Source organism: Salvelinus fontinalis, chromosome 2 (genome assembly GCF_029448725.1).
Source record: "Salvelinus fontinalis isolate EN_2023a chromosome 2, ASM2944872v1, whole genome shotgun sequence".
NCBI classification, from domain to species: domain Eukaryota; kingdom Metazoa; phylum Chordata; class Actinopteri; order Salmoniformes; family Salmonidae; genus Salvelinus; species Salvelinus fontinalis.
The window spans coordinates 14,017,728-14,044,548 of NC_074666.1; the positions used below are offsets into that span (position 1 = coordinate 14,017,728).

The following is a 26,821-nucleotide window of genomic DNA, read 5'->3' on the forward strand; positions in this document are numbered from 1 at the left end:
TTTATGTGAGCTGAACTGATCTCAAGGAAACTAAGAAGGATGCATTTCTGAAGTATTGGCCCATACTGTTATGTCATGATGATACCTGATGCTACAAGAATGTGTGCACTGCAGGTCAGCAGTGTTCTGGTTGACGTCCCACAATCTGACTGTCCCGTCCTGAGCTCCAGTGGCCAACAGACCCTGCTCATTGTTCCAAGTACAGCTAGTCACCTACAACAACAACAACCGGGGTCAACATCAGTATCCAACAAACAGGAACTGATCATAGGAACCTCATTAGTAAGCATCACTTTTCACTAGGGCTTTTTCAATTAGTCTTTCCTCTCTCCTCAAACCTCATTGGAAGAGATGGTCCAAGGTCACTCCCCTCAGACCATCTCCTTCAATGCGGTTTGAGAAGGATGTGAGGAGAGAGGATATGAATATTCGAGCCTAAATATCTTAGTCTCGTACCCTGCCGTGATGTCCCTCTAGCTTCTTCAGAGGACACTTCCTCAGGTCTCCAGCCATGTCGCTATAGGTCTGAGGCCGGATGGGGTTGTCCCTCTCCCTCTCTGAGGCTGCCAGGGCCTGGACCAGCTGCTGGGCTGCCCACTGACGGTGTTTACTGGTCAGCCTGGCAGACAGGGCACAGGCAGCCAGGGCGTTGGCAAGCTCCAGAGGGCCCACTCTCGCCCCCACCTGGGGAGGAGGTACTGCAGCAGACGGACTATTAGCCTCTGGACCTGGACCAATCGGGGAAACACAACAGCCGTCATGAGGTAGCACCAACCAATCAAACCTCTCTACAGGGTTGTGTCCAGTAGGGGGGAAATGCTACAGAGTGCAATGTGGATGTACTACCTGAAAAATATGTACCTTACCAAACATAACTTATTCTGTGACTTTGGCATAAAAGTATCTTCCTCTCACCTTTAGACTCATGCTGCTCGGTAATGGTTCTGTCTGGGGAATAGCGGTAACGGATGCCCTTCTCTGTGAGCAGGGAGACCAGACTCTGTGTGACCAGGAAGGTGGGAGGTGTGAGGGGTGTGACATCTTGTTGTGGCGCCCTCTTCAGGGTGGAGGTCAGACGAACTCTCTGTGCAGGATCACTGATGGCACCAAGGTTCATCCCTGTGGCAGCTGCCATCAGATCCTAGAACCAGACCAAGGGGTGTCATTAGTGTAAGTAGAGAAAGATTACAGTTACAAGAGAACCATATATTCTACAGACGGTGATGGAAAAATGTAGACACCAAGGTTGGGGTCAATTCCAGAAGAAAAACGAAATTCCATATCCTGCCGACTACGCCAAACCTAAGACATTTGTAAGACATACAATTGGAGTTGGAATTTGAAGTTTACTTCCTGAATTGAAATGGAATTAACCCCAACCTTGGTAGACAGTCTAAGACATATGGAGCCAGCCCGAGTACAGACTCACACACCTGAGTGCAGATGTCCACCAGCTCCCTGTATGCTGTGGGGCTGTGTGAGACCAGGCTGCCTATAGCTGAGCTGAGGAAGGAGACGAAGGCAGAGCTGCTTCTCTCTGTAGCCCCTCCACAGCTTCTGCTACCCCCTGCCACCCCTTGCTGGTCAACACTGGTATGGACCCGGCCTGCCGCCGCAAGGCACATCAGACGCACCAGGATACGGATGTCTGCCAGGCCCAAGCCCTCCAGACCACTAGAGGCACTGCACACTGACACACTGGGCAAGAGAGGGAGAGAAGTATAAAGAAAGAAAAATAAGAGAGGGAGGGAGGGGAGGAGAGATAGATGTGTGATATGAGGGGAACACAATTGTATTCCCATTTTCCACACAATTGGGGACCACAAGTGTAACAGATTACAACCTAGTGTGTTCTACAGGTAACATATTACAGCCCTGCAGTGTTCTACAGTAACAGATCACAGCCCTGTAGAGTTCTACAGTAACAGATCACAGCCCTGTAGTGTTCTACAGTAACAGATCACAGCCCTGTAGTGTTCTACAGTAACAGATCACAGCCCTGTAGTGTTCTACAGTAACAGATCACAGCCCTGTAGAGTTCTACAGGTAACAGATCACAGCCCTGTAGTGTTCTACAGTAACAGATCACAGCCCTGTAGTGTTTTAATACTGAGCTATTAACCGTAACATATGATCCGTAACGTTTTAAAACCAATTTATCACTAGAACAACGGCACAGGAATTGTTTGATGAATACTCTGACATTTGGCCTGTCAGAAAAACAATAACAGAAGCTTCCAGCTCACTGTTTTCAGACCAATTTAAAAGGTTTCATAAGACTAACAAAACAACGTTTTGGAGGTGAAATAACAAGCTAGTTCTCAGTAGCAAATGTGTATAGAAATACCTCATCAGAGGAGGAGCCTGGAATGTAGCCACTGTACAGTAGAATGGAATATGTTGTTGATGGACTCTGAACCTTAGGCTACCCCACATTGTAAGATACCGATCCAATTAAACAAACCAACCGACCTAGAGGATGTTTGGGAGAGTGCTCTCATCACCATGCTGTATGCCAGTAGTATCTGGGCTGTAGAGGTGACTCTCCTTAGAGCCTGCAGTCTGTCCTGAGGGTCTCTCAGCGATGCAGCCTGCTCCCCCAGAGTCAGAGGGCCGGAGGAACCTAATCCCTTAGTGTCAGTGCTGACCACACCTGTATACCAGAGATACACAATACATTACAACATCTGTGTGACCATTTGAAGATATTTCACAGAATTTGGACTGCATTTTTGCGTTAGTTTGAAACCTTCCCACGAATTCTCTGATTTTTTCAGAAATCCCAGTTGAAGAATTGTAGGTTGGAGAATTTCCTTGCAGTTGATTCCAGAAATTCTCCAACCATGGAGTTTTGGTACAATTTGGGTATTCTGCAACCCTAGTTTGCTGCATACTGCTGTATGTGAAGTACAATACCTTTCTGGATCATGGACCCGTCAGGGTTACTGGTGCTGTTGACCAGCGCTCCCAGCGGGTCGTTTTCTGTGAAGGGGATGGGGTCTGGCACCAACTTCTTCTCACTCAGACCCAGAGGCCTCAGCAACACCCCAAAGTCCTCCAGCCCAGTCAGCCGGTCTGGGTCAGAGTCATCTAGCGGGCCCAGCTCCCAGTCTTATGGGTTGGAAGAAGAAGATACCTTCATGAGTCATCTTTTTATTTATTTTAAATGTATTTATTCATATTTTCATGTAACCTTTATTTAAGACCCTTGAGGTTAGAAACCTCTTTTGTGAGGGGGGACCTGGATATGATTCACCAGACGATTCATTGTCTCCGAGCACATGGTGAATTTATCATAAGAAAACATTGGTTCACTGAGGCATAAGTCCATAATAAGAGGTTAAGGGAGTCACTTAAACATATGATTCACAGAGCAGAAGAAACCGTAACAAAATAGAGGGTCAAATCCTTACCATCGGAGGTGCTGTCCAGTCTTCCAATTAAATCAGAAGCAAGCCCTTTCATTCTGAGGAGAGAGAAACAATATGCCTGGGAGTGACTGACAGACTCAACTGTTGTAGTACTTTTAACAAGCATCTACAGTGTTACTATGCTGCTCGAAGGACTATGAATAGAGCATATGTGTGTGTGTGACTCCTGCACACAAAAAGGCATTCTTAAGCATAAAGTGTATTTCTTACTCACCGGTCATGTTTGGATCCAATCTCCCCTAGGTTAGCTGCCAGGTACTTCTCTCTACAGGTGCTACAAAGCAGGTAGTAAGGGCTACCGGACCCACACTCCCCTCCGAACCACCCGTCCACATACGCCCCGGTGGAGCGGTACCCTCGCCGCCCAGCGCTCTGGCCACAGCCCGGGTGATGCCTCTTCATGTGGTTGTTGAACTGCAGAGTCAGGGTGTTACACAGCTCACACTGTACCATGTCATGGGGCTGGTGCTCCTCTCCCCCCTGTGGGAAACAACAACCATATCAACTGGACCGAACCAGGGTTGGGATCAATTCTACTTTTACACTTACCTGCCTGAAATTGACTGATTTAAAATGGAATTGGTTCCAACCCTGGCCTAAACCTTTTTTTCTAGTCCTATCCTACTGTTTTCTCTTTTAAAACGAAGGCCGTTGGGCGGCCAAAAACGTCATGTTTTTAACCTAAACGTCATCGCGCTTATATATCTTTCCCGGATCTGTGATTGTGATGTAGTACCTCGACCATCCAGAGGGTGTCTCTCTCCGAGCTGATGAACTCTCTGAACTGTAGCTCCTCGTAGGGCTCTTCATGGTAGGGGTCATCCATGTACCCCAGCTCTGACTCCTCCTCAGCAGCGAAGGGGTGCGTCTCCGCCCGCTCCGGCCACTCAGACACCCCTGGGTCCTGCCTGTACAGCGGTGGGATGGGGTTGGGGGACGGAGAGTCTAGATGAAGAAAGGATAGTGGTGGAAATATAGTAGGTTAGCAAGAAGAAAAGAGTCACAATGAACAGTACATGACTGTCTCTGAATAGTCTTTTCCCCCTTCTTTATTTACACTTAAAAAGACAGATAGAATCCCAGAGGATAACATATGAAAGACAGATATCTGCCCAGAGGATAACATATGAAAGACAGATATCTGCCCAGAGGATAACATGTGAAAGACAGATAGCTGCCCAGAGGATAACATATGAAAGACAGATATCTGCCCAGAGGATAACATATGAAAGACAGATACTGCCCAGAGGATAACATGTGAAAGACAGATAGCTGCCCAGAGAATAACATATGAAAGACAGATAGCTGCCCAGAGGATAACATATGAAAGACAGATACTGCCCAGAGGATAACATGTGAAAGACAGATAGCTGCCCAGAGGATAACATATGAAAGACAGATACCCCCCCCCTAGAGGATAACATGAAAGACAGATATCGATTATTTCACTTAATCACAATTCCAGTGGGTCAGAAGTTTACATATACTAAGTTGACTGTGCCTTTAAACAACTTGGAAAATACCAGAAAATGATGTCATGGCGTTAGAAGCTTCTGAGAGGCTAATTGACATCATTTGAGTCAACTGGAGGTGTACCTGTGGATGTATTTCAAGGCCTACCTTCAAACTCAGCAATTTCCAAACCCCTGAAGGTACCACGTTCATCTGTACAAACAATAGTACGCAATAGTATGCAAGTATAAACACCATGGGAGCACACAGCCGTCGTTCTGCCCCTGAACAAGGCAGTTAGCCCACTGTTCCTAGACCGTCATTGAAAAAATGTATTTCTTCTGAACTGACTTGCCTAGTTAAATAAATGTAAAATATATAAAATAAAATAAAAAATACAGCTCAGGAAGGAGACATGTTCTGTCTCCTGGAGATGAACATACTTTGGTGTGAAAAGTGCAAATCAATCCCAGAACAACAGCAAAGGACCTTGTGAAGATGCTGGAGGAAACAGTTACAAAAGTATCTATATCAACAGTAAAACGAGTCCTATATCGACATAAAAAAACATAACCTGAAAGGCCGCTCAGCAAGGAAGAAGCCACTGCCCCAAAACTACCATAAAAAAGCCAGACTGCGGTTTGCAACTGCACATGGGGACAAAGATCGTACTTTTTGGAGAAATGTCCTCTGGTCTGATGAAACAAAAATAGAACTGTTTGGCCATAATGACTATTGTTATGTTTGGAGGAAAAAGGGGGATGCTTACAAGCCGATGCTTGCAGCATCATGTTGTGGGGGTGTTTTGCTGCAGGAGGGACTGGTGCACTTCACAAAATAGATGGCATCATGAGGCAGGAAAATTATCTGGATATATTGAAGCAACATCTCAAGACATCAAGCAGGAAGTTAAAGCTTGGTCGCAAATGGGTCTTTCAAATGGACATTGACCCCAAGCATACCTCGAAAGTTGTGGCAAAATGTCTTAAGGACAAAAAGTCAAGGTATTGGAGTGGCCATCACAAAGCCCTGACCTCAATCCTATAGAAAATTTGTGGGCAGAACTGAAAAAGCACGTGTGAGCAAGGAGGCCTACAAACCAGTTACACCAGCTCAGAAGGAATGGGCCAACATTCGCCCAACTTATTGTGGGGAGCTTGTTGAAGGCTACCCAAAACATTTGACCCAAGTTAAACAATTTAAAGGCAATGCTACCAAATACTAATTGAGTGTATGTAAAATTCTGACCCACTGGGAATATGATGAAAGAAATAAAAGCTGAAATAAATAATTATCTAATATTATTCTGACATTTCACATTCTGAAAATAAAGTGGTGATCCTAACTGCCGTAAAACAGGTTATTTTTACTAGGATTAAATGTCAGGAATTGTGAAAAACTGCATTTAAATGTATTTGGCTATGGTGTATGTAAACTTCCGACTTCAACTGTTTGTGACTCTTTTCAGGAAACTAGGCGTATGTTGAACGTCACTACTTCACAGGAGAGACATTTTAACTTAAACTTGTATTTTTATTTTTTTAAATGTATGCGTTTTTTGGCAGTAATGCCTTGTGGGAACGTTAACTTTCATGTGCCTTAATAACAAACTTGTATGCCATCTGTAAATACAAATAACATTGTTAAATTATGAGCCTAGTTGGTTTAGCCACAGAAAAAGTGGGCTGGACATGCCGTGAGATGAGTTCAGATTGGTCTGCCATGTAGCACACTTCTGTCTATAACATGAGCTAGTCAGTATGTGTCAGTAATAATTTCTAACGCAGCTTTTTTGAAAGATATCACGTAGTAGAACTGCATAAGTATTGCTCTTCACTTTCTGGAGGACCGAGTTTTGAAATAAGTAGAATTAGAGTATGATAGCTAAGGAGATGGAGAAAATTCTGGCGTTTGATTGCAAATATGCAGACGGAGTCGAAAAGAGAACACAGAAGGGTCCGGATTACATCTTCAAACTAAGGGCAACCATGGCATCCGTGACAGAGAGGGAGAAGCGTCCATCCATGTATACGAGTAAGAGAGTCTAGCTAGCTACATTTTCAGATATTACACATTTCTAATTTTGTCAGAAAGTAGTTTTCCTTTCAAGTTAAAGTGTATTAGCTAGTATGCTAACGTTAGCTGGCTGGCTAGCTAACGTTACATGAATGATCTATGTAGTAATATTATTTGTCTCTCAGAGCCATTTGCATTGCTAGTTATAGCCTAATGTTAGCTAGCTAACATTGACCCTGGTTGGTTAGCTTCCTGCAGATTCATGCAGGGTAGTAACGTTATGAGTTTATGGTTCATTGTTTAGCTAGCTAGCAACATGTAAACAAAAGTCTGCACTATGCAAGTAACTATTTTAATAGAATGTTTATGATGTCACTGCGATAACTGTCTATAGACGTAGCTTGTACATTCGCTCTGGCTATCTGCTCCGATTTCAGAGCACTCTCGTCTGATTGTGCCAGAGCGCAGAATAACTGACGAATTTACGAATGCTCAACACCCGTTGAATATGGTCGGTGTCAGTAAACGTTGGCAAAAAAATTGTAATTATATTGTTGCTAGCAGCACAGTTGCAGTCACCAATGCTCTGGATAACATAAAAAACAGCCTTACCAGCTCCGCTGGGACTAGTAAAATGGTCAGTTCTCTAATTAGTAACTAGCAAGCTATCCAACGTTAGCCAGTTAGCTTGGGTGCTTGACTGCTGTTAGGTCAGAACGCTCGGATCAAACCTACTTTTCGGGCCAGAGCGTCCAGTGAGTGCTCCGAGAGCGAAACGCTCTGAATTTACGAACGGCCAATCTGACAACGCTCTGAATTTACGAACGGCCAATCTGACAACGCTCTGAATTTACGAACGGCCAACCTGACAACGCTCTGAATTTACGAACGGCCAATCTGACAACGCTCTGAATTTACGAACGGCCAATCTGACAACGCTCTGAATTTACGAACGGCCAACCTGACAACGCTCTGAATTTACGAACGGCCAACCTGACAACGCTCTGAATTTACGAACGGCCAATCTGACAACGCTCTGAATTTACGAACGGCCAATCTGACAACGCTCTGAATTTACGAACGCCCAGAGCGCACTCTGGCACTCCAGATTAAATGTACGAACACACCCGTAGTATAAACCAGCCTTTAGTCTTGAAATCTTTGGATGTTTAGTACATAGCCTCACATATTAATCCTTAAAGAGGATAACATATGAAAGCATTGTACTGCACTTTGCTTAATGCCCCTCAACCCACACAGAATCCTTTGATAACACAAGCAAGGCAGAGTTGTCTGCATACAGCAGGAGTTTACATTTCACTGCTGCTGGAATTTCATTTACATGTAACAGGAACAATAGAGGTCCTAGTATGAGCCCAGAGGGACACCACATGATATCCCCTTAGTCTCAGATAGAATCCAATCAATGTCACAGACAGAGAGCTTCAGGTCAGCTACCCAGATATCTTCCTGTTGGAGGTTGTGCTGACCTGCTCTCCTAAAGGAGGTTCTGTGCCCCAAGCTGGAGCGCTGGCGTCTGGCCGGGGGAGGCCTGTTCCTGGTCAGGTGGACATCTAGGAAGTTCTCCCTCTCCACCAGGTCCAGGCCCGCAAGCAGACTGCAACACAATAACATAACAGTAACTAATCTTCCAACTCAACCAAGCCAACACAATCTTTGTTTCTGTGAATAATCTATTGATCTCAATCTTTCGAACTGACTTGTGTCTTTCATTTTTCTTCAAACAATTATATTGAATTTATGGCTGATTAATCGACACAGCTCTACTACCCTTAACTCAATTGATAAAAAAAAAAAAAGGTTGTTTCTGTGTCTGACCTTTCGTTGGGTACGCTGGTGGGGGCCTCGGGGCACTGTACGGTCTCCGGTCCGTCAGGGGAGGGGGTTTCAGTGGTGGAGGCTCCTGCTGGCTGCCTCTCCATCTGCAGCTCCTCAGTCAGGGGGTGCTCCAACATCCAGCTAGCAAGCACCTCGATGGTCCGCGAGTCTACCTCACCAGCCACACCTGGGGTCAAAGGTCAAGGAGAGGTAAGAGATCAAGTCCAAGTGAGGGGACACAGGCCCTTTTTAAAAAGGGGGATATTGCATAAAGGCAATGACAATAGAAGTCAAAGTCAATCATTTGAAAGGGACACATTATACAGAGTGTTAGATTGGAAAGTTTGTGATGGTAGTACATTCAATCCAAAATAATATGGGGAAGAAGGACGACAGTACTAGCGAAGGAGTAAAGAAGTCAAACAAAAGTGTGAGAGACGGAGAGTGAGGGTCCTATTGAATCTAATTCAACGACTAGGTTAATAGGATAAGTATAAAATAGAATTTGTATTGAAAACATGCACGTGCGGATTCATGTGCTTAACCAAACAGTGGTGTTTACAATTAACCTGAACTGTATATGAATCAATATCAATATCTAAAATGCTTTCTCACTATACAGTAAAATTAGATAAAGTAGTCCAGAAACCTGGTTAAGAGGGCTTAATTGAGAGGAGCCAGACAGATTTGAGTGTGGTACAGTATGCCAAGGAGAGGGAACAGAAAATTACCATTTGTATCACCATGAGCCTATTATTTCACATATTTGCTGGCTGGTTTGAAAAAGTTAAATTCATGAATCACGATATATAATTTTTCTATTATAATCTAATGAAAAAAATGCCTAACAACATCTATGTCTATTGTAAATCAGGAGTTGGAACCAGTTCAGGGAACAAAATAAAAAAAGAACAACATTTTTAGTTAGAGGACCAGAATCAGAACCGGGAATGAAAGTGATTTATACTGTTCCGGAACAGAACCGTTTTTTTTTTTTTTTTAAAGCAAGGGAACCGGTTAATAACGTTATTTTATGTTTTAGGATTTCTTTTCCAGTCCACAAAAAAAAACGCAACAAAGCGCCTATGCAAAGCCTTCACTCTGTCACTCAGAAACTTCTTCCAGTATCTGCCTGCCAGCTGAAAATCTTTGCCAGTGTGTGTGCAGGTTACCTGCCCCTCCCTCTCCGAAGCATAGGCTACTGTATCCTACTGATGTAGCAGCGTGATTCAGATTTTTAATAGAGAAGAACGGAATAAACTTTCTCAATGCTAATTAAGGATACTATAGTTATCACGTTTCACATTGGATTTATTAACTACAAAAAGGTAAGACGTGTTTTTAATTCTGGTGCTGCTCTGCACACACAAGCTTGTTAGCTAGCTACAGTAACTCTTGTCCAACATTAAGCCAACTCTCGGGAGTTCAAAGACATTTTAAAGTTCCTCCATAGAAGTCGCTCCTACATAGGCATAATTCTGCAGGCCTAATTCATATAATGCATGTCATAACAAGATGCCCAGCGCTTCAAGCGAAGCCTTCTCCTCCAACCTCTCTCGCTCTCTCCCCACCAGAAAAAAGTTCAGTCGCATCTCATGCCCTACACTTGTCTGTCCATCACGCATGTAAACAACTATAGCTTGCCCGCACCATAGCAAGCTGCTCTATCAGCACTGATTGGTGAAGTAATTTAACGCCGAGCTAAATGTAAAAAAAACATAGATTTCTGAGGTTTAAAAAAAAACAATATAAACAAACTTTCTTATGGGTCCGAACCGGTTCAGAACGTTATTTTCCTTGTCAGAACAGTGGAATGGAATTAATAAAATAACGGTTATTTTCAGAACGAAACGATTGGAAAATAATTTTGGTTCCAACCCTTGATTGTAAAATACTAGTGTCTATACTACGCCACGTTTCGATCGACCGCATGCAAAGAGGAAAGACATAGGAGTAGGCCTAAAAGACAGAAACCCAGACCCCTCTGGAAAAGCAGGAACTAGCCTTACAACACAGGAAGCGGATGGAGCACACAGTACACACACCACACTAAACACACAGAGCGCAGCGACAGCAATACCTGCTGCCTCCATGGCCTTGTAGATATGTCTCATAGAGAAGCCCATTTCTAGTAAGCGGACTGGGACAAACATTTGAAGCCGTTCTAGAAATTGAGGAGAAAAAAAATGGTAAAAGAAAAACAAGCCAACAAATCTGTCATCGACACTAAAATGTTTGACATGTCATCATACAATGAAGGCAACGACAACTTCCTATCGGGCTGAAATGCAAAAGTATTTCAGTAGTAATATACTGTAAATAAGGTATTTCTGTTTTTTTATTTGGAATACATTTACAAAAATGTATAAAAACCTGGTTTTGCTTTGTCATTATGGGGTATTGTGTGTAGATTTATGAGGGGAAAAAAAGATTTCATCAATTTTAGAATAAGGCTGTAAGGTAACAAAACGTGGAAAAAGGGAAGGGGTCTGAATACTTTCCCGAATGCACTGTACAGTACTATTGCAGTAACAGCACTCAAAGTCCTTACAAACAAAAAAAGTTAACTTATTTTACCACAGGAAGTCCCTAAATTGATTTGCAGAACAGTGTGAACTCATTGAGCAGGCTGCACCTTTCTCAAAACAATTGTCACCATCCTAAAAAAAATGATTTGGTTTTATACAGAAAGAACTGGATGAATTGTCTATGTAGAAGGGCTTCCTGCTGTTCTATTTAGGACTGTTACTTTTCAACACAAATTCATGGTTCCATTCAAGCAATGTGAGTAGATGAAAAACTGATTTCATGCAACCAATCAACTCTTCATATACACAAACTCTGGTTGTCAAAGCACCCATAACACAAATAACCAGCTGGACAATGAACATTAGCTGGACATGTCATTCAACATGCCATGACATGCAACAGGCAGACATAAAGTTCCCTGTGAGCAATACAGTATCTATCCTGTCCTGTTATTGACGGAGCGGAGTTGATCTATAGCCTGCTCTCAGATCTGTCTGCGCCGTATAGCCAACTGCAAACGTATCTGGGACCAGGCTAGTTGGTCCGTGTTGCTGTGTGACTGGTTCTGTTATTGAATGAGATGGGCAGCACACCATAAAAGGCTGTTTACACATGCAGATCAATTCTGATCTTTTGCCACTAATTGGTCTTTTAACCAATCAGAGCAAATCTTTTGCCAATAATTGGGCAAAATATCAGAATTGGGCTGCCTGTCTAAACGCAGCCAAATTGCCTTCAATCTTCCATGTATTTCTCTACAAGCTTTTTTCTTACCCGCGCCACGGCTCCTGGCCTGAGTATTAGCGCAGGGCTCCATGAAGCTGGTCTGCTGCTCTGTGAAGCCCTCACAGGAAGACGAGGTGGCCAGGCCGAAGCCTGGACCAGGACCGTGCAACATGGGGGGGTTATTAACCAGGCCAGCCAGGGTAGGGAACCGTGCTAACACCATCCGCCTAGAGGAAGCCAAGCCAACAACACAGTGGTAGTGGGCTGCATTTAGCACAAAGACAGCTGAGATACAGAGGCACCGCTGGTTGTGTGTCAGGACTAGAAGTTCCTGGACAGAGGGAGCCCACAGAATGGAGTACAGTGACAATAGAGGCTTCCAATTCTCTTCATAGCCTCATCAGAGGTAGAAAACGTTTGTTACATTTAACATGTAGGGCCGATTGCTCCATTGAAAATGTCCAGGAAACCGCCTCAGAGTTGAACTGTGCTGTAAGTCTGCTTGTCTTTGGGAAGCCAGCAGTTAGATCAGAACCAGGCGGAGTTGCAGCAGAGCTGAAGCCTTGGGAGGGTTAGACAGAGCACAGTCTCATTTCACACACTCACCACCACTCTGAGTCTTCTGTGTCTCAGACGAGCTGCCTACTGATATGGATCTGGAGCAAGAACATCAACAACCCAGGCTGTCAATGGAAAGTGTGCGTGTGTGTATGTGTGTGTGTGTGTGTGTATGTGTGTGTGTGTGTGTGTGTGTGTGTGTGTGTGTGTGTGTGTGTGTGTGTGTGTGTGTGTGTGTGTGTGTGTGTGTGTGTGTGTGTGTACCCTGAAAAGGACTGAGAACTACTGTGATTCAGGCATTAACCTTCATTAATGACTAAATGTACCATAACATAGAAATAAAATGACATAGAAATAGAATCTATGTATGGATCTGTACTCACTGCAGGAGGTTGATGGGGAGGAAGGGGTTAAAGTTCTCCAGGCCATCAGCCTGCAGCGCAGAGAGCAGAGAAGCAGCCAGGTCATTGGTGGAGGACGAGGCAGAGGCTCCGTTTGATTGACCGAAGATGGCAGTGCCCTCTGACCCCGTGCTGTAGAGAGACACAGAGCTGGAAGACTTTGACAACGGCTGGGACGATGAGTGGTGACCAGGCTCTACAGGAAGAAATTAGTTAAAATTATTCTTCAGCGGCAGAAACAAGCGGCAGAAACAAGCCGGATTGCAAGAACTTCAATTTTGAACAAGTAAAAAAAAAAAAAAAAAAAAAATCATACCACTCGTTAAGCTTATCCTTTCACACAATAACCCAGAGAGAAATATGAAGCCATATTCGACTGGCCAAAACAGAGGACTATACGTCTATTCTGAACATGACATCTTCTATAACTCCATAATAACAGTACTAGTACCCTTCCTGTCTTTGGCTCCTTTGTCCTCCTGCAGTCTGTTGAGAGTTCCTTTGAAGATTAGGACCTGAGCTCTCTCCAGGTCTGACAGGGCAACACTCTGTTTGATAGGGCAAGGTCGCACAGCCCACTTCACCATGCTCCGCACCATAAACTGTAGCACAGACCTAGGAACAACATCATGGAAATACTGGAATTCAACCACAGAGTTATGCTAGATAGTAAAAAATAAAAAAAACTGTATATTACTTTTTAACTGTATATGTAAATGTAATATTATTTGTGTTTTTGAACAGCACTATATGAATCATATATATATATATATATATATATATATATACGTATTATATTATGAATTTGTTTTTGAAAAATAAATTCAAAATCAATCTACCTCATTTCAGCAGCGTTGCTGTCTTCTCCAGCCGGGGCAGGGCTCAAACCAGAGTCCCCTGGCTTAGCCTGGTCAGGGCTGCTACTGGTTAGGATGGCAGCAGTAGAGGGGTCTTGATGCTTGGGCACCAGCAGCAGGTCAGTAAACTTCCCACAGCTGAGGATGACAGCCAGGGACTTTAAGGCTCCCAGCAGGAGGTAGGAAACCCTTACAGCCCGGAGTTCCAGGGAGAAGACATCTGGCTGGGGCTTGGTCTGATGGGGGGAGGGGGGAGGTAGGGTTGGGGTTGGAGTTGGGGGGCAGGAGGACGAAGTACTACCCTCCTCTGGCTCGTCACAGGACTCTGAGAGAGCTCTAGTTGGGGACGGGTGAATGTTCCTCTCCCTCTCTCCTTCCCTCTCCTCCTTCTCCTCTGTTAGCCCTGTGCCTCGTTCAATGTCATCATCGTCCATCATGACGCGGGCGATGTCTTCATCTAGCCTGCGTTCCAGCACGCTCCGAGGGATGCTACATCCCTCCTCTTCCTGCTCGGAGGAGCAGCTTTTCCTGGTTCTCCCTGCGCCTCCTCCTCGTCCCCGGGCTTCCTCCTGCTCCTCCAGGAGGCCAGTCAGGAAGATCAGGTCTAAGAGGACAGAGGGTTTGAGGCCTCGGAATCTGCTGACGTCACACTGGGGCACGTCACAGGGCTCCAAGGAGGAGAGCGGGGTGTCGCTGGGTGACCAAGAATTCAGGAAGCTTTGGTTAGTGGTGAGAGAACCAGGACATGAAACAGATGGAGAGGGAGGGAGGGAATGAAGGACAAAAAAAGAAGAGAAACAAAAAGGAAGAAAACGGAAAGGTAAGAAGGGTGAATTAGGTAACCGAGGGAAAGACACATGATTAAAACAGAACAGAAATAAACAGAAAAGAAAGAAAGACAGACATGCACAACGGAACATGATGGAACTGTAGAGAGACAGAACAGGATGGAACTAGAGACAGACAGACAGACACAACAGGATGGAACTGGAGACAGACAGACAGACAGACACAACAGGATGGAACTGGAGACAGACAGACAGACACAACAGGATGGAACTGGAGACAGACAGACAGACACAACAGGATGGAACTGGAGACAGACAGACAGACACAACAGGATGGAACTGGAAACAGACAGACAGACACAACAGGATGGAACTGGAGACAGACAGACATACACAACAGGATGGAACTGGAGACAGACAGACACAACAGGATGGAACTGGAGACAGACAGACACAACAGGATGGAACTGGAGACAGACAGACAGACAGACACAACAGGATGGAACTGGAGACAGACAGACAGACAGACACAACAGGATGGAACTGGAGACAGACAGACAGACAGACACAACAGGATGGAACTGGAGACAGACAGACAGACAGACACAACAGGATGGAACTGGAGACAGACAGACAGACAGACAGACAGACAGAGACAGAGACAGAGACAGAGACAGAGACAGACAGACAGACAGACAGACAGACAGACAGACACAGGGCTAGAGATCAATTAATAATACAGATATTGTAAGACATACATTGTTGCTTTGCTATCACACAAGTCTGGAAATAACCAGCACTGTGCATGAAAACAATTCTCTACAGTTGAGTGTGTGTCTGTGTGTGATCTCTACTGTAATACCTGACAGAGAGGTCAGCCTCCTCCCATTGAAGCTTGGCTAGGGGGCTTCCTTCCTTCAGTACCCCCAGCAGGGTGGCCCTTCTCCCACTGGGTTTGTGCAGGCAGAGCCCCCCTGCCCGAAGCCCACTGTCCACTCCTCCGATCAGGGCCAGCACCGGCCACACCTCAGAGCACAAAGCACCCAGCTGGGTCTCAGAGAGGCCAGAGGGTCCCGTCACCAAGTCCCCTGGGTCTACAGTCTCCTCTCCAACACAACTCCCGATCTGCTCTTTGTTCTTCTCCCTTTCATCAATTCCTTTAGGTCTCGGGCCTGCTGGATTTGACAGAAATCAGATTTTTTTAAATCATTGCTGAATAGTGAGTAACTTTTCATATTTTTTAAGGCTACATTTACATTTTAGTCAGATATAGACTGAAGCAGAACATACAGACTTAAATCTGTGTATTCAACTAAAATAGGTACAATAACCACATCACGATCATAGCATAGTAAAAAACTTCTTCAAATACCACTAGCCTTCCAGACAATGCTGAATAGCTACAGTTAGTTTGAGCTCTTTCTCTATTCTGTGAACTTATTCAGGTGTGTGAATTTGTGACTTGTTTTGGTAATCAGTGGCTGTATTAGAGAGGGACAGGTTTCATCTCTTTTCTGAGTATATATAACCAACTTCTCAGCCTCCATCTCAGCGTACTTCATTCTATATCTAGAATATCTAGAATATCTAGAATATATATATATATATATATATATATATATATATATATATATATATATATATATATATATATATATTCTATATCTAGAGGACTCCTGATATCTCCAGGAATGATTATTTGTTGTGGTCTAGTACTGTCTTTTTCCCAGCTAGGACCAACTACTTTAAGTGGTGCCTGTCTTCCCAGTGGTCTACTTGGTGTGTGAACTGATGACTGCTCATCATTTGCAAATAGTTGTTGCCACATCAACCAGGATCAAGGGGCGGGGCAATGTGTGACTTGTTTTGGTAACCAGTGGCTGTATTGGAGGGGGGAGTGGTTTCACCTCTCCTAGGCAATCAGCAATTAGTACAGGGAGCCGTGCTCTCCTCGTCTGCTAGGCAATTGGCAATTAGTGTTACTTCTTCATTCTCCACTGGTTTCTCAGAGGCAGCTGTAAGTTCTTCCCGAGTTGTTCTGCGGAGTTGTTCGTGGAAGGCTCGACACCACTCTCTCAGTATATTACCTAGTTATTTATAGATTCTCATTTTGCTCTTTTGTAGCTCTGTGTGTTCTCTATTGTTCGCTCCTCTCCCTGTAGGCGTTACAGACACTCCTCACCTCTCGGCTGCTACCCTTATAATTTAGTGTACCCCGCGCGCACAAACCATGGAATTCTCAGGTCTCTGGCAGCGCTTGGAACTGCCGATCTGCGATCAAGAACGCAGAGTTCATCTCAGCCTATGCTGCTCTTCAGTCTCTTGATTTCTCCCTGACAGGGATCACCCCAGAGAACACTGCTATCTCAGCCTCTTGATTTGTCCCTGACAGGGATCACCCCAGAGAACACTGCTATCTCAGCCTCTTGACTTGTCCCTGACAGGGATCACCCCAGAGAACACTGCTATCTCAGCCTCTTGACTTGTCCCTGACAGGGATCACCCCAGAGAACACTGCTATCATCTCAGTCTCTTGACTTGTCCCTGACAGGGATCACCCCAGAGAACACTGCTATCTCAGCCTCTTGACTTGTCCCTGACAGGGATCACCCCAGAGAACACTGCTATCTCAGCCTCTTGATTTGTCCCTGACAGGGATCACCCCAGAGAACACTGCTATCTCAGCCTCTTGACTTGTCCCTGACAGGGATCACCCCAGAGAACACTGCTATCTCAGCCTCTTGATTTGTCCCTGACAGGGATCACCCCAGAGAACACTGCTATCTCAGCCTCTTGACTTGTCCCTGACAGGGATCACCCCAGAGAACACTGCTATCTCAGCCTCTTGACTTGTCCCTGACAGGGATCACCCCAGAGAACACTGCTATCTCAGCCTCTTGACTTGTCCCTGACAGGGATCACCCCAGAGAACACTGCTATCTCAGCCTCTTGACTTGTCCCTGACAGGGATCACCCCAGAGAACACTGCTATCTCAGCCTCTTGACTTGTCCCTGACAGGGATCACCCCAGAGAACACTGCTATCTCAGCCTCTTGACTTGTCCCTGACAGGGATCACCCCAGAGAACACTGCTATCTCAGCCTCTTGACTTGTCCCTGACAGGGATCACCCCAGAGAACACTGCTATCTCAGCCTCTTGACTTGTCCCTGACAGGGATCACCCCAGAGAACACTGCTATCTCAGCCTCTTGACTTGTCCCTGACAGGGATCACCCCAGAGAACACTGCTATCTCAGCCTCTTGACTTGTCCCTGACAGGGATCACCCCAGAGAACACTGCTATCTCAGCCTCTTGACTTGTCCCTGACAGGGATCACCCCAGAGAACACTGCTATCTCAGCCTCTTGACTTGTCCCTGACAGGGATCACCCCAGAGAACACTGCTATCTCAGCCTCTTGACTTGTCCCTGACAGGGATCACCCCAGAGAACACTGCTATCTCAGTCTATTGACTTGTCCCTGACAGGGATCACCCCAGAGAACACTGCTATCTCAGCCTCTTGACTTGTCCCTGACAGGGATCACCCCAGAGAACACTGCTATCTCAGCCTCTTGACTTGTCCCTGACAGGGATCACCCCAGAGAACACTGCTATCTCAGTCTCTTGACTTGTCCCTGACAGGGATCACCCCAGAGAACACTGCTATCTCAGCCTCTTGACTTGTCCCTGACAGGGATCACCCCAGAGAACACTGCTATCTCAGCCTCTTGACTTGTCCCTGACAGGGATCACCCCAGAGAACACTGCTATCTCAGCCTCTTGACTTGTCCCTGACAGGGATCACCCCAGAGAACACTGCTATCTCAGCCTCTTGACTTGTCCCTGACAGGGATCACCCCAGAGAACACTGCTATCTCAGTCTCTTGACTTGTCCCTGACAGGGATCACCCCAGAGAACACTGCTACTCCAGCTGCTCTTTCTTCATCTGACTGTTTTTTCTCATAGTCCGAGAGCATCTGGTCGTCGCGGTGGCGGCACACGTCTACTCATTTCTCCTCAGTGGAGATTTTTTTCTCCCTCACCTGTCCATCTCCTCATTTGAATTCCACATTGTCACGTGTCCACTCACGCTTAACATTGTCATCTATCGACCACCAGGTACCCTGGGAGAGTTCCTCAATGAGATTGACACCTTGATAAGCTAATTTTCTGACTATGGCTCACCGCTCTTCGTACTTGGCGACTTCAACCTCCCGACATCTGCCTTCGATTAATTTATTTCCCCTCCTTGCCTCTTGACCTCACCCTTTCCAAATCCCCTCCAACTCAAAAAGCAGGCAATACGCTTGACCTCATCTTTACTAGAGGCTGCTGGCCTACTAATCTCACTGCAACCCCTCTCCAGGTTTCAGATCACTACTTTGATTTCCTTTTCTGTCTTCCTTTCCTCCAACCCTGACCACCCAGATGGTCATGTGAGGACGTAATCTTCTCTCTCTCCCACTACTCTTTCCTCTTCTATCATCTCTCCCTTCTGCTAAATCCTTCTCCCTCCGGTCTCCTGATTCTGCCTCTTCGACACTATTCTCCTCATCCCATGATTTGCACTGTCCCCTTTCCTCCAGGTTGGCTCGGGCCTCCCCTCCTGCTCCATGGCTGATTGCCAGCTTACAGAACAGGGCTGCGGGTAGCTGAGCAAAAATGTAGGGAAGTAAACATGAAGGAAAACTAAACTACCAGAGGACCTATTATCCTTTCAGTCCCTTCTCTCTACCTTCTCTTCCTCTGTATCCGCTGCTAAAGCCACTTTCTATCACTACATTTCAAGATTCTGCCTCTAACCATAGGAAACTACTTTCTCCTCCCACCTTAATCTTCCACCCCCTCCCGGTCTCAACTCACACAGAACTACCCTAAGCCTTGACCTCTTTCTCCCCCTCTCTCAACTAGTGAGGTCTGGCCTCCAGACAACCTGCCACCCTCCAGACTATCTCCCATTCCTGAATTCCCTCATCAACTCATCCCTCACCACTGGCGCTGAGTCCCCTCTGACTTCAAAATGGCACGAGTTGCTTCCCTCAAGAAACCAACACTCTAATCATCTGACGTCAAAAACTATAGACCTGCATCCTTTTCTTTCCAAAACACTTGAGGGTGCTGTCTGATCAACATTCTCCTCTCAGAATGATCTTGACCCTAACCAGTCACTCAACCGAGACTGCTCTTCTCTGTGTCACGGAGGCTCTCCGCACTGCCAAATCTGACTCTCTCTCCTCTGTTCTCATCCTCCTACATCTATACGTTGCATTCAACACTATGAATCATCCGATCCTCCTCTCCACTCTCTCAGGGTTGGGCGTCTCAGGCTCTGCACACTCCTGTACTGCATCCAACCTAGCAGGTCTCTCCTACTAGGTGACGTGGAGAGGATCTGTGTCTGCACCACGTACTCTCACCACTGGTGTACCCCAGGGCTCGGTTCTAGTCCCTCTCTTCTCTCTATATACCAAGTCAGTCGGCTCCGTCATATCATTGCTATGCGGGTGACATTTAAACATTTTTCTCCTTCTGACACCCAACTTGGATGTCGGCCCACCACATCAAGCTCAACAAGACGGAACTGCTCTTCCTCGGGGGGAATGCCTGCTCGCTCAAATACCTCTCCCTCACGGTTGACAACTCCAGTGTCACCCTCCCAGAGTGCAAAGAACATTGGCGTAACCCTGGACAACACCCTGTTGTTCTCTGCAAACATCAAAGCAGTGACTCGCTCCTGCAGGTTCATGCTCTACAACATTCGTAGAGTATGACCCTACCTCACACAGGAATTGGCACAGGTCCTAATCCAGGCACTTGTCTTCTCCCGTCTGGACTACTGAAACTTGCTGTTGGCTGGGCTCCCCGCTTGTGCCATCAAACCCTGAAACTGATCCAGAACGCTGCGGCGCTCTTGGTTTTCAACCTTCCCAAGTTCTGTCACCTCGATCCTGCGCACGCTCCACACAACCAAGACCGTGGTGCTTACCGACAGAACAACGAGAGGAACTGCCTCTCCCTACCTTCAGACTAAGCTCAAACCCTACACCCCAACCTGAGCATTACGTTCTGCACCCTCAGGTCTCTTGGCACTCCCGCTCAGCCCAGTCCAAGCTCTTCTGTCCTGGCACCCCAATGTTGGAACCAGCTTCCCCCTGAAGCTAGGACAGTAAAATCTCTGCCCATCTCCCCGAAAACATCTGAAACCCTACCTCTTCAAACAGTATCTTAAATAATCCTCATCGTGACCCCCCCCTGCCGCAAATAAAAATATACAAAAATAACAACCAGCACTTGATAGATACATTGAGGAATAATGTACTTTCTGCCGGTGAAATGTAGTTGTCCCCCCTCGCTATTTAAAGATGAATGTATTAACTAAGTCCCTCTGGATAAGAGCGTCTGCTAAATGTATCATACTGCTAGTGTGTGCGTCCAGTGGCTGACCATGTTTGACAGTCCCCAGGCCTCCCTCCTTCATGAGCGGTCCTATGAGCTCCAGCCGGCTCTGCATGTGCTGGTTGATGTGTTGTGTCCAGTAGCCGTCACACTGGTGCAGCCTGCGGAGGAGCTGAACCGTGGCCTCCAGCAGTACTGTGGTGCGGGGGGAACACAGTGGTTCACCAGGCAGCAGGTCACTGGGCATGCCTCTCATCTGGAGGTCACACAGTGCCACCTAGGGGTAGAGCAGGGTAGTGGTGAGTCCTACTTTAGTCCATTGAAAGCAGACTGATAGCATTATGCGTGTAACTTCAAAATGTTTCATAGACATCTACCTTGTATTAAAAGAGCCAATTAAAGATACACACACACACACACACACACACACACCTTCTCTCCAGGGTTGCTGCTGTAGAATAACACACAAGGGTACAACTCCGTGGCCTCCACACCTTCAAAAGCCAGTTTAGGCTCCTGTCAACAAGACACAATATTAGGCATATCGAATATCCTATGCCTGGCAGCAACAAATGTCATGGAAATGGATGATAAAAGTATTATATTGTATCGTAATAATTGCCTTTTTTTTTTTTCTTTTTAAATTTTTTTTTTTTTTAGCCCCTTTTCTCCCTAATTTTTGTGGTATCCAATCGCTAGTAATTACTATCTTGTCTCATCGCTACAACTCCCGTACGGGCTCGGGAGAGACGAAGGTCGAAAGCCACGCGTCCTCCGAAGAACAACCCAACCAAGCCGCACTGCTTCTTAACACAGCGCGCCTCCAACCCGGAAGCCAGCCGCACCAATGTGTCGGAGGAAACACCGTGTACCTGGCCCCCCTTGGTTAGCGCGCACTGCGCCCGGCCCGCCACAGGAGTCGCTGGAGCGCGATGAGACAAGGATATCCCTACCGGCCAAACCCTCCCTAACCCGGACGACGCTAGCCCAATTGTGCGTCGCCCCACGGACCACCCGGTCGCGGCCGGCTGCGACAGAGCCTGGGCGCGAACCCAGAGACTCTGGTGGCGCAGTTAGCACTGCGATGCAGTGCCCTAGACCACTGCGCCACCCGAGAGGCCCAATAATTGCCTTTTAAACTGAATTTAATTGAGTTGAATTTAATTCCCTTCCTCCCCAGGCTGTAAAGTATATAGACCTTGTTGTTCTTGGCAAAAGAGATGGTCCTAGCCTCCATGTCCAGGACGCAGGTGATGGTGTCACCCTGAGTGAAGGATGGCAGAGCCCGGCCCAGCTCCCCTCCGTGGTACAGACTACCGCTGTAGGCCCGGTACAGCCACATGTCCGTGGTGGTGCGGTGGTTGTAGTCCCGGATGGGCCAGCGAGACACTCCGATACAGGTGCCCTCGTTCCCTTTGTTCTCCTTGGTGATGTTGAACTGGAGGAGGGTGATGAAGAAGGGGAATTAGGAGGATACAATGTTGCCCGATTTATGATTTAGGCAACTTAACGTATGTTTTAATCATTGTGTATGTCTGACATCATCATTGTAGTCAAACTGTACAGAATCAGTTATCTACAAATCAATGTGCATCCTAAATACTTCTACTTAGTATGATCAAGATTACCTACATGTACATATTACCTAGACTAACCGGTGCCCCCGCACATTGACTCAGTACCAGTACCCCCTGTATATAGCCTCACTATTGTTATCTTACTGCTGCTATTTAATTATTTGTTACTTTTATTTTACTTTTTTTTCTTAACTTCTTAAAGCATTGTTGGTTAAGAGCTTGTAAGTCAGCATTTCACTGTAAGGTCTAACCCTGTTATATTCTGCGCATCTGACAAATCAAATTTGATTTGATTTTTGATTAGCGATTCTGTGCCTCACCTTGAATCCTAAAATACTACTTCTCCGTACGATCAAGATTAGAGATTCTGTGCCTCACCCTGAATCCTAAAATACTACTACTCTGTACGATCAAGATTAGAGATTCTGTGCCTCACCTTGAATCCTAAAATACTACTACTCTGTACGATCACGATTAGAGATTCTGTGCCTCACCTTTAATCCTAAAATACTACTTCTCCGTACGATCAAGATTAGAGATTCTGTGCCTCACCTTGCTCAAATGGATCCTCTCAAAACACACTGATTAACTAGTACAGACAGTCTACCGTCCATAAAAAGCAGCCTGAGGTGATGGAGTGGCAAGGCGTTAGCGACGAGGCCGTAGCCCTTCCCTCCTGATCCATCGTATATTATCCTGTACATTAATACCTTCCATATGAAGCAGCCGGAGTTGATGGCTGTGGTGGCGAGGCCGTAGCCCTTCCCTCCTGATCCATGAGACAGGACGTTGCCGCTCTCCAACGAGCAGCAGATCAGCTTGTAGGGGTCAAAGGAGAAGTCTCCAATAGAAATAGACTCATCTTCACTCCCTGGGTCCTGGAACACAGCATGAACGTGTATACCATTTAGCATGCGCTTTTATCATAAGTGACTTAGAGTATAGTAAGTTCATGACCCACAACCTTTTAAGCTACCAACTGAGATACACAGGACCACATTACTCAACACCAAGTTCATAAAATGTCCATGATATTGTTACTGTGAATACCCTGTTGGAGCTCTCTGCCGTTTTCTCTTGGTTCTTCTTCACTGCTAAAGGCTCCTCCCACATACACACTGAGAGAAGCCCAAACAGCTGATCAACAATCTGAAGGGGAGGGAGGGAGGGGGGAAAAAGTAAGTTCCATTCTTTATAACTGGCAGGTACAGTAGAATACTCTGTGGTCTCAGACAGAGACAGTAGAATACTCTGTGGTCTCAGACAGACAGACAATAGAGACAGTAGAATACTCTGTGGTCTCAGACAGACACAGTAGAATACTCTGTGGTCTCAGACAGAGACAGTAGAATACTCTGTGGTCTCAGACAGACAGAGACAGTAGAATACTCTGTGGTCTCAGACAGAGACAGTAGAATATTCTGTGGTCTCAGACAGAGACAGTAGAATACTCTGTGGTCTCAGACAGACAGACAATAGAGACAGTAGAATACTCTGTGGTCTCAGACAGACACAGTAGAATACTCTGTGGTCTCAGACAGACAGACACAGTAGAATACTCTGTGGTCTCAGACAGACAGAGACAGTAGAATACTCTGTGGTCTCAGACAGACAGAGACAGTAGAATACTCTGTGGTCTCAGACAGACAGAGACAGTAGAATACTCTGTGGTCTCAGACAGACAGAGACAGTAGAATACTCTGTGGTCTCAGACAGACAGAGACAGTAGAATACTCTGTGGTCTCAGACAGACAGAGACAGTAGAATACTCTGTGGTCTCAGACAGACAGAGACAGTAGAATACTCTGTGGTCTCAGACAGACAGAGACAGTAGAACACTCTGTGGTCTCAGACAGACAGAGACAGTAGAATACTCTGTGGTCTCAGACAGACAGAGACAGTAGAATACTCTGTGGTCTCAGACAGACAGAGACAGTAGAATACTCTGTGGTCTCAGACAGACAGAGACAGTAGAATACTCTGTGGTCTCAGACAGACAGAGACAGTAGAATACTCTGTGGTCTCAGACAGACAGAGACAGTAGAATACTCTGTGGTCTCAGACAGAGAGACAGTAGAATACTCTGTGGTCTCAGACAGACAGAGACAGTAGAATACTCTGTGGTCTCAGACAGAGACAGTAGAATACTCTGTGGTCTCAGACAGACAGACAATAGAGACAGTAGAATACTCTGTGGTCTCAGACAGACACAGTAGAATACTCTGTGGTCTCAGACAGACAGAGACAGTAGAATACTCTGTGGTCTCAGACAGACAGACAATAGAGACAGTAGAATACTCTGTGGTCTCAGACAGACACAGTAGAATACTCTGTGGTCTCAGACAGACAGAGACAGTAGAATACTCTGTGGTCTCAGACAGACAGAGACAGTAGAATACTCTGTGGTCTCAGACAGACAGAGACAGTAGAATACTCTGTGGTCTCAGACAGACAGAGACAGTAGAATACTCTGTGGTCTCAGACAGACAGAGACAGTAGAATACTCTGTGGTCTCAGACAGACAGAGACAGTAGAATACTCTGTGGTCTCAGACAGACAGAGACAGTAGAATACTCTGTGGTCTCAGACAGACAGAGACAGTAGAATACTCTGTGGTCTCAGACAGACAGAGACAGTAGAACACTCTGTGGTCTCAGACAGACAGAGACAGTAGAATACTCTGTGGTCTCAGACAGACAGAGACAGTAGAATACTCTGTGGTCTCAGACAGACAGAGACAGTAGAATACTCTGTGGTCTCAGACAGACAGAGACAGTAGAATACTCTGTGGTCTCAGACAGACAGAGACAGTAGAATACTCTGTGGTCTCAGACAGAGAGACAGTAGAATACTCTGTGGTCTCAGACAGACAGAGACAGTAGAATACTCTGTGGTCTCAGACAGAGACAGTAGAATACTCTGTGGTCTCAGACAGACAGACAATAGAGACAGTAGAATACTCTGTGGTCTCAGACAGACACAGTAGAATACTCTGTGGTCTCAGACAGACAGAGACAGTAGAATACTCTGTGGTCTCAGACAGACAGAGACAGTAGAATACTCTGTGGTCTCAGACAGAGACAGTAGAATACTCTGTGGTCTCAGACAGAGACAGTAGAATACTCTGTGGTCTCAGACAGACAGACAATAGAGACAGTAGAATACTCTGTGGTCTCAGACAGACACAGTAGAATACTCTGTGGTCTCAGACAGACACAGTAGAATACTCTGTGGTCTCAGACAGACACAGTAGAATACTCTGTGGTCTCAGACAGACACAGTAGAATACTCTGTGGTCTCAGACAGACAGAGACAGTAGAATACTCTGTGGTCTCAGACAGACAGAGACAGTAGAATACTCTGTGGTCTCAGACAGACAGAGACAGTAGAATACTCTGTGGTCTCAGACAGACAGAGACAGTAGAATACTCTGTGGTCTCAGACAGACAGAGACAGTAGAATACTCTGTGGTCTCAGACAGACAGAGACAGTAGAATACTCTGTGGTCTCAGACAGACAGAGACAGTAGAATACTCTGTGGTCTCAGACAGACAGAGACAGTAGAATACTCTGTGGTCTCAGACAGACAGAGACAGTAGAATACTCTGTGGTCTCAGACAGACAGAGACAGTAGAATACTCTGTGGTCTCAGACAGAGAGACAGTAGAATACTCTGTGGTCTCACCTGTTCAATCTGTGCTGTATCAGAACAGGCCGGTAACAGACCTTCCAGAATGTGGAAGGCTAGCAGTTTGGTTCTCAAGTTCCGGAATCGTGGAGAACCTAATGGAAACGTCACATCTTCATTTCAAGCAGCTGATCAAGTTATATTTGATTAAACATTTTTAAAAGGTGATACAAGTGAGGAGACATGACACATCCCCACAATTTTCCGCAGTGTAAAGAGAATCAAAACGGAATTGTTGACTGCGTTCAGCCCTTACCCGAAGAGCACTTGTGTGAGATGATGGTCATGAGTGGATCGATCCACTTGATGAAGGCAGAGACTCTTTTGGTCACCCTTAGCGACAGGATACGCCTCAGGAATACCAAGAAGTCAGCGAGCTGAGACTCGATGATCCTACTGCTCCGCACCACCTCCATCCCTACAGAGAAATGTAAACTGTGAAGGTTCATCCCACCTGACATTATGTCCAGCTAACATCTCATACTGGGCCACAACAATGGCGTTGAGTGAACAGTGAATACTTATTTTTTTACACTCAGAACACACACACACATTAGTCAT

At 45.8% G+C, this 26,821-nt stretch overlaps 1 protein-coding gene across 6 annotated transcripts in view; it reads right to left on the reverse strand.

The window, feature by feature from the left end:
• LOC129812607 (probable E3 ubiquitin-protein ligase HERC1) overlaps positions 1-26,821 on the reverse strand; it is a 116,510-nt gene that overhangs the window by 47,215 nt on the left and 42,474 nt on the right. For 2 of the 6 annotated variants that reach the window (XM_055864339.1, XM_055864321.1), the window contains exons 32-55: positions 26,517-26,678; positions 26,258-26,355; positions 23,623-23,721; positions 23,283-23,450; positions 22,194-22,433; positions 21,428-21,511; positions 21,044-21,272; positions 15,460-15,769; positions 13,792-14,526; positions 13,404-13,567; positions 12,935-13,148; positions 12,042-12,220; positions 10,819-10,902; positions 8,739-8,925; positions 8,390-8,517; positions 4,168-4,376; positions 3,646-3,911; positions 3,414-3,466; positions 2,917-3,111; positions 2,473-2,653; positions 1,434-1,698; positions 916-1,141; positions 457-728; positions 86-213 (exon numbers count right to left, since the gene is read on the reverse strand). In XM_055864339.1, the coding sequence (XP_055720314.1) occupies positions 86-213; positions 457-728; positions 916-1,141; positions 1,434-1,698; positions 2,473-2,653; positions 2,917-3,111; positions 3,414-3,466; positions 3,646-3,911; positions 4,168-4,376; positions 8,390-8,517; positions 8,739-8,925; positions 10,819-10,902; positions 12,042-12,220; positions 12,935-13,148; positions 13,404-13,567; positions 13,792-14,526; positions 15,460-15,769; positions 21,044-21,272; positions 21,428-21,511; positions 22,194-22,433; positions 23,283-23,450; positions 23,623-23,721; positions 26,258-26,355; positions 26,517-26,678 (4,876 nt within the window). Of the gene's footprint in view, positions 1-85; positions 214-456; positions 729-915; positions 1,142-1,433; positions 1,699-2,472; positions 2,654-2,916; positions 3,112-3,413; positions 3,467-3,645; positions 3,912-4,167; positions 4,377-8,389; positions 8,518-8,738; positions 8,926-10,818; positions 10,903-12,041; positions 12,221-12,934; positions 13,149-13,403; positions 13,568-13,791; positions 14,527-15,459; positions 15,773-21,043; positions 21,273-21,427; positions 21,512-22,193; positions 22,434-23,282; positions 23,451-23,622; positions 23,722-26,257; positions 26,356-26,516; positions 26,679-26,821 lie in introns of all 6 variants that reach the window. The other 4 variants (XM_055864331.1, XM_055864311.1, XM_055864346.1 and 1 more) reach the window with 3 other exon arrangements.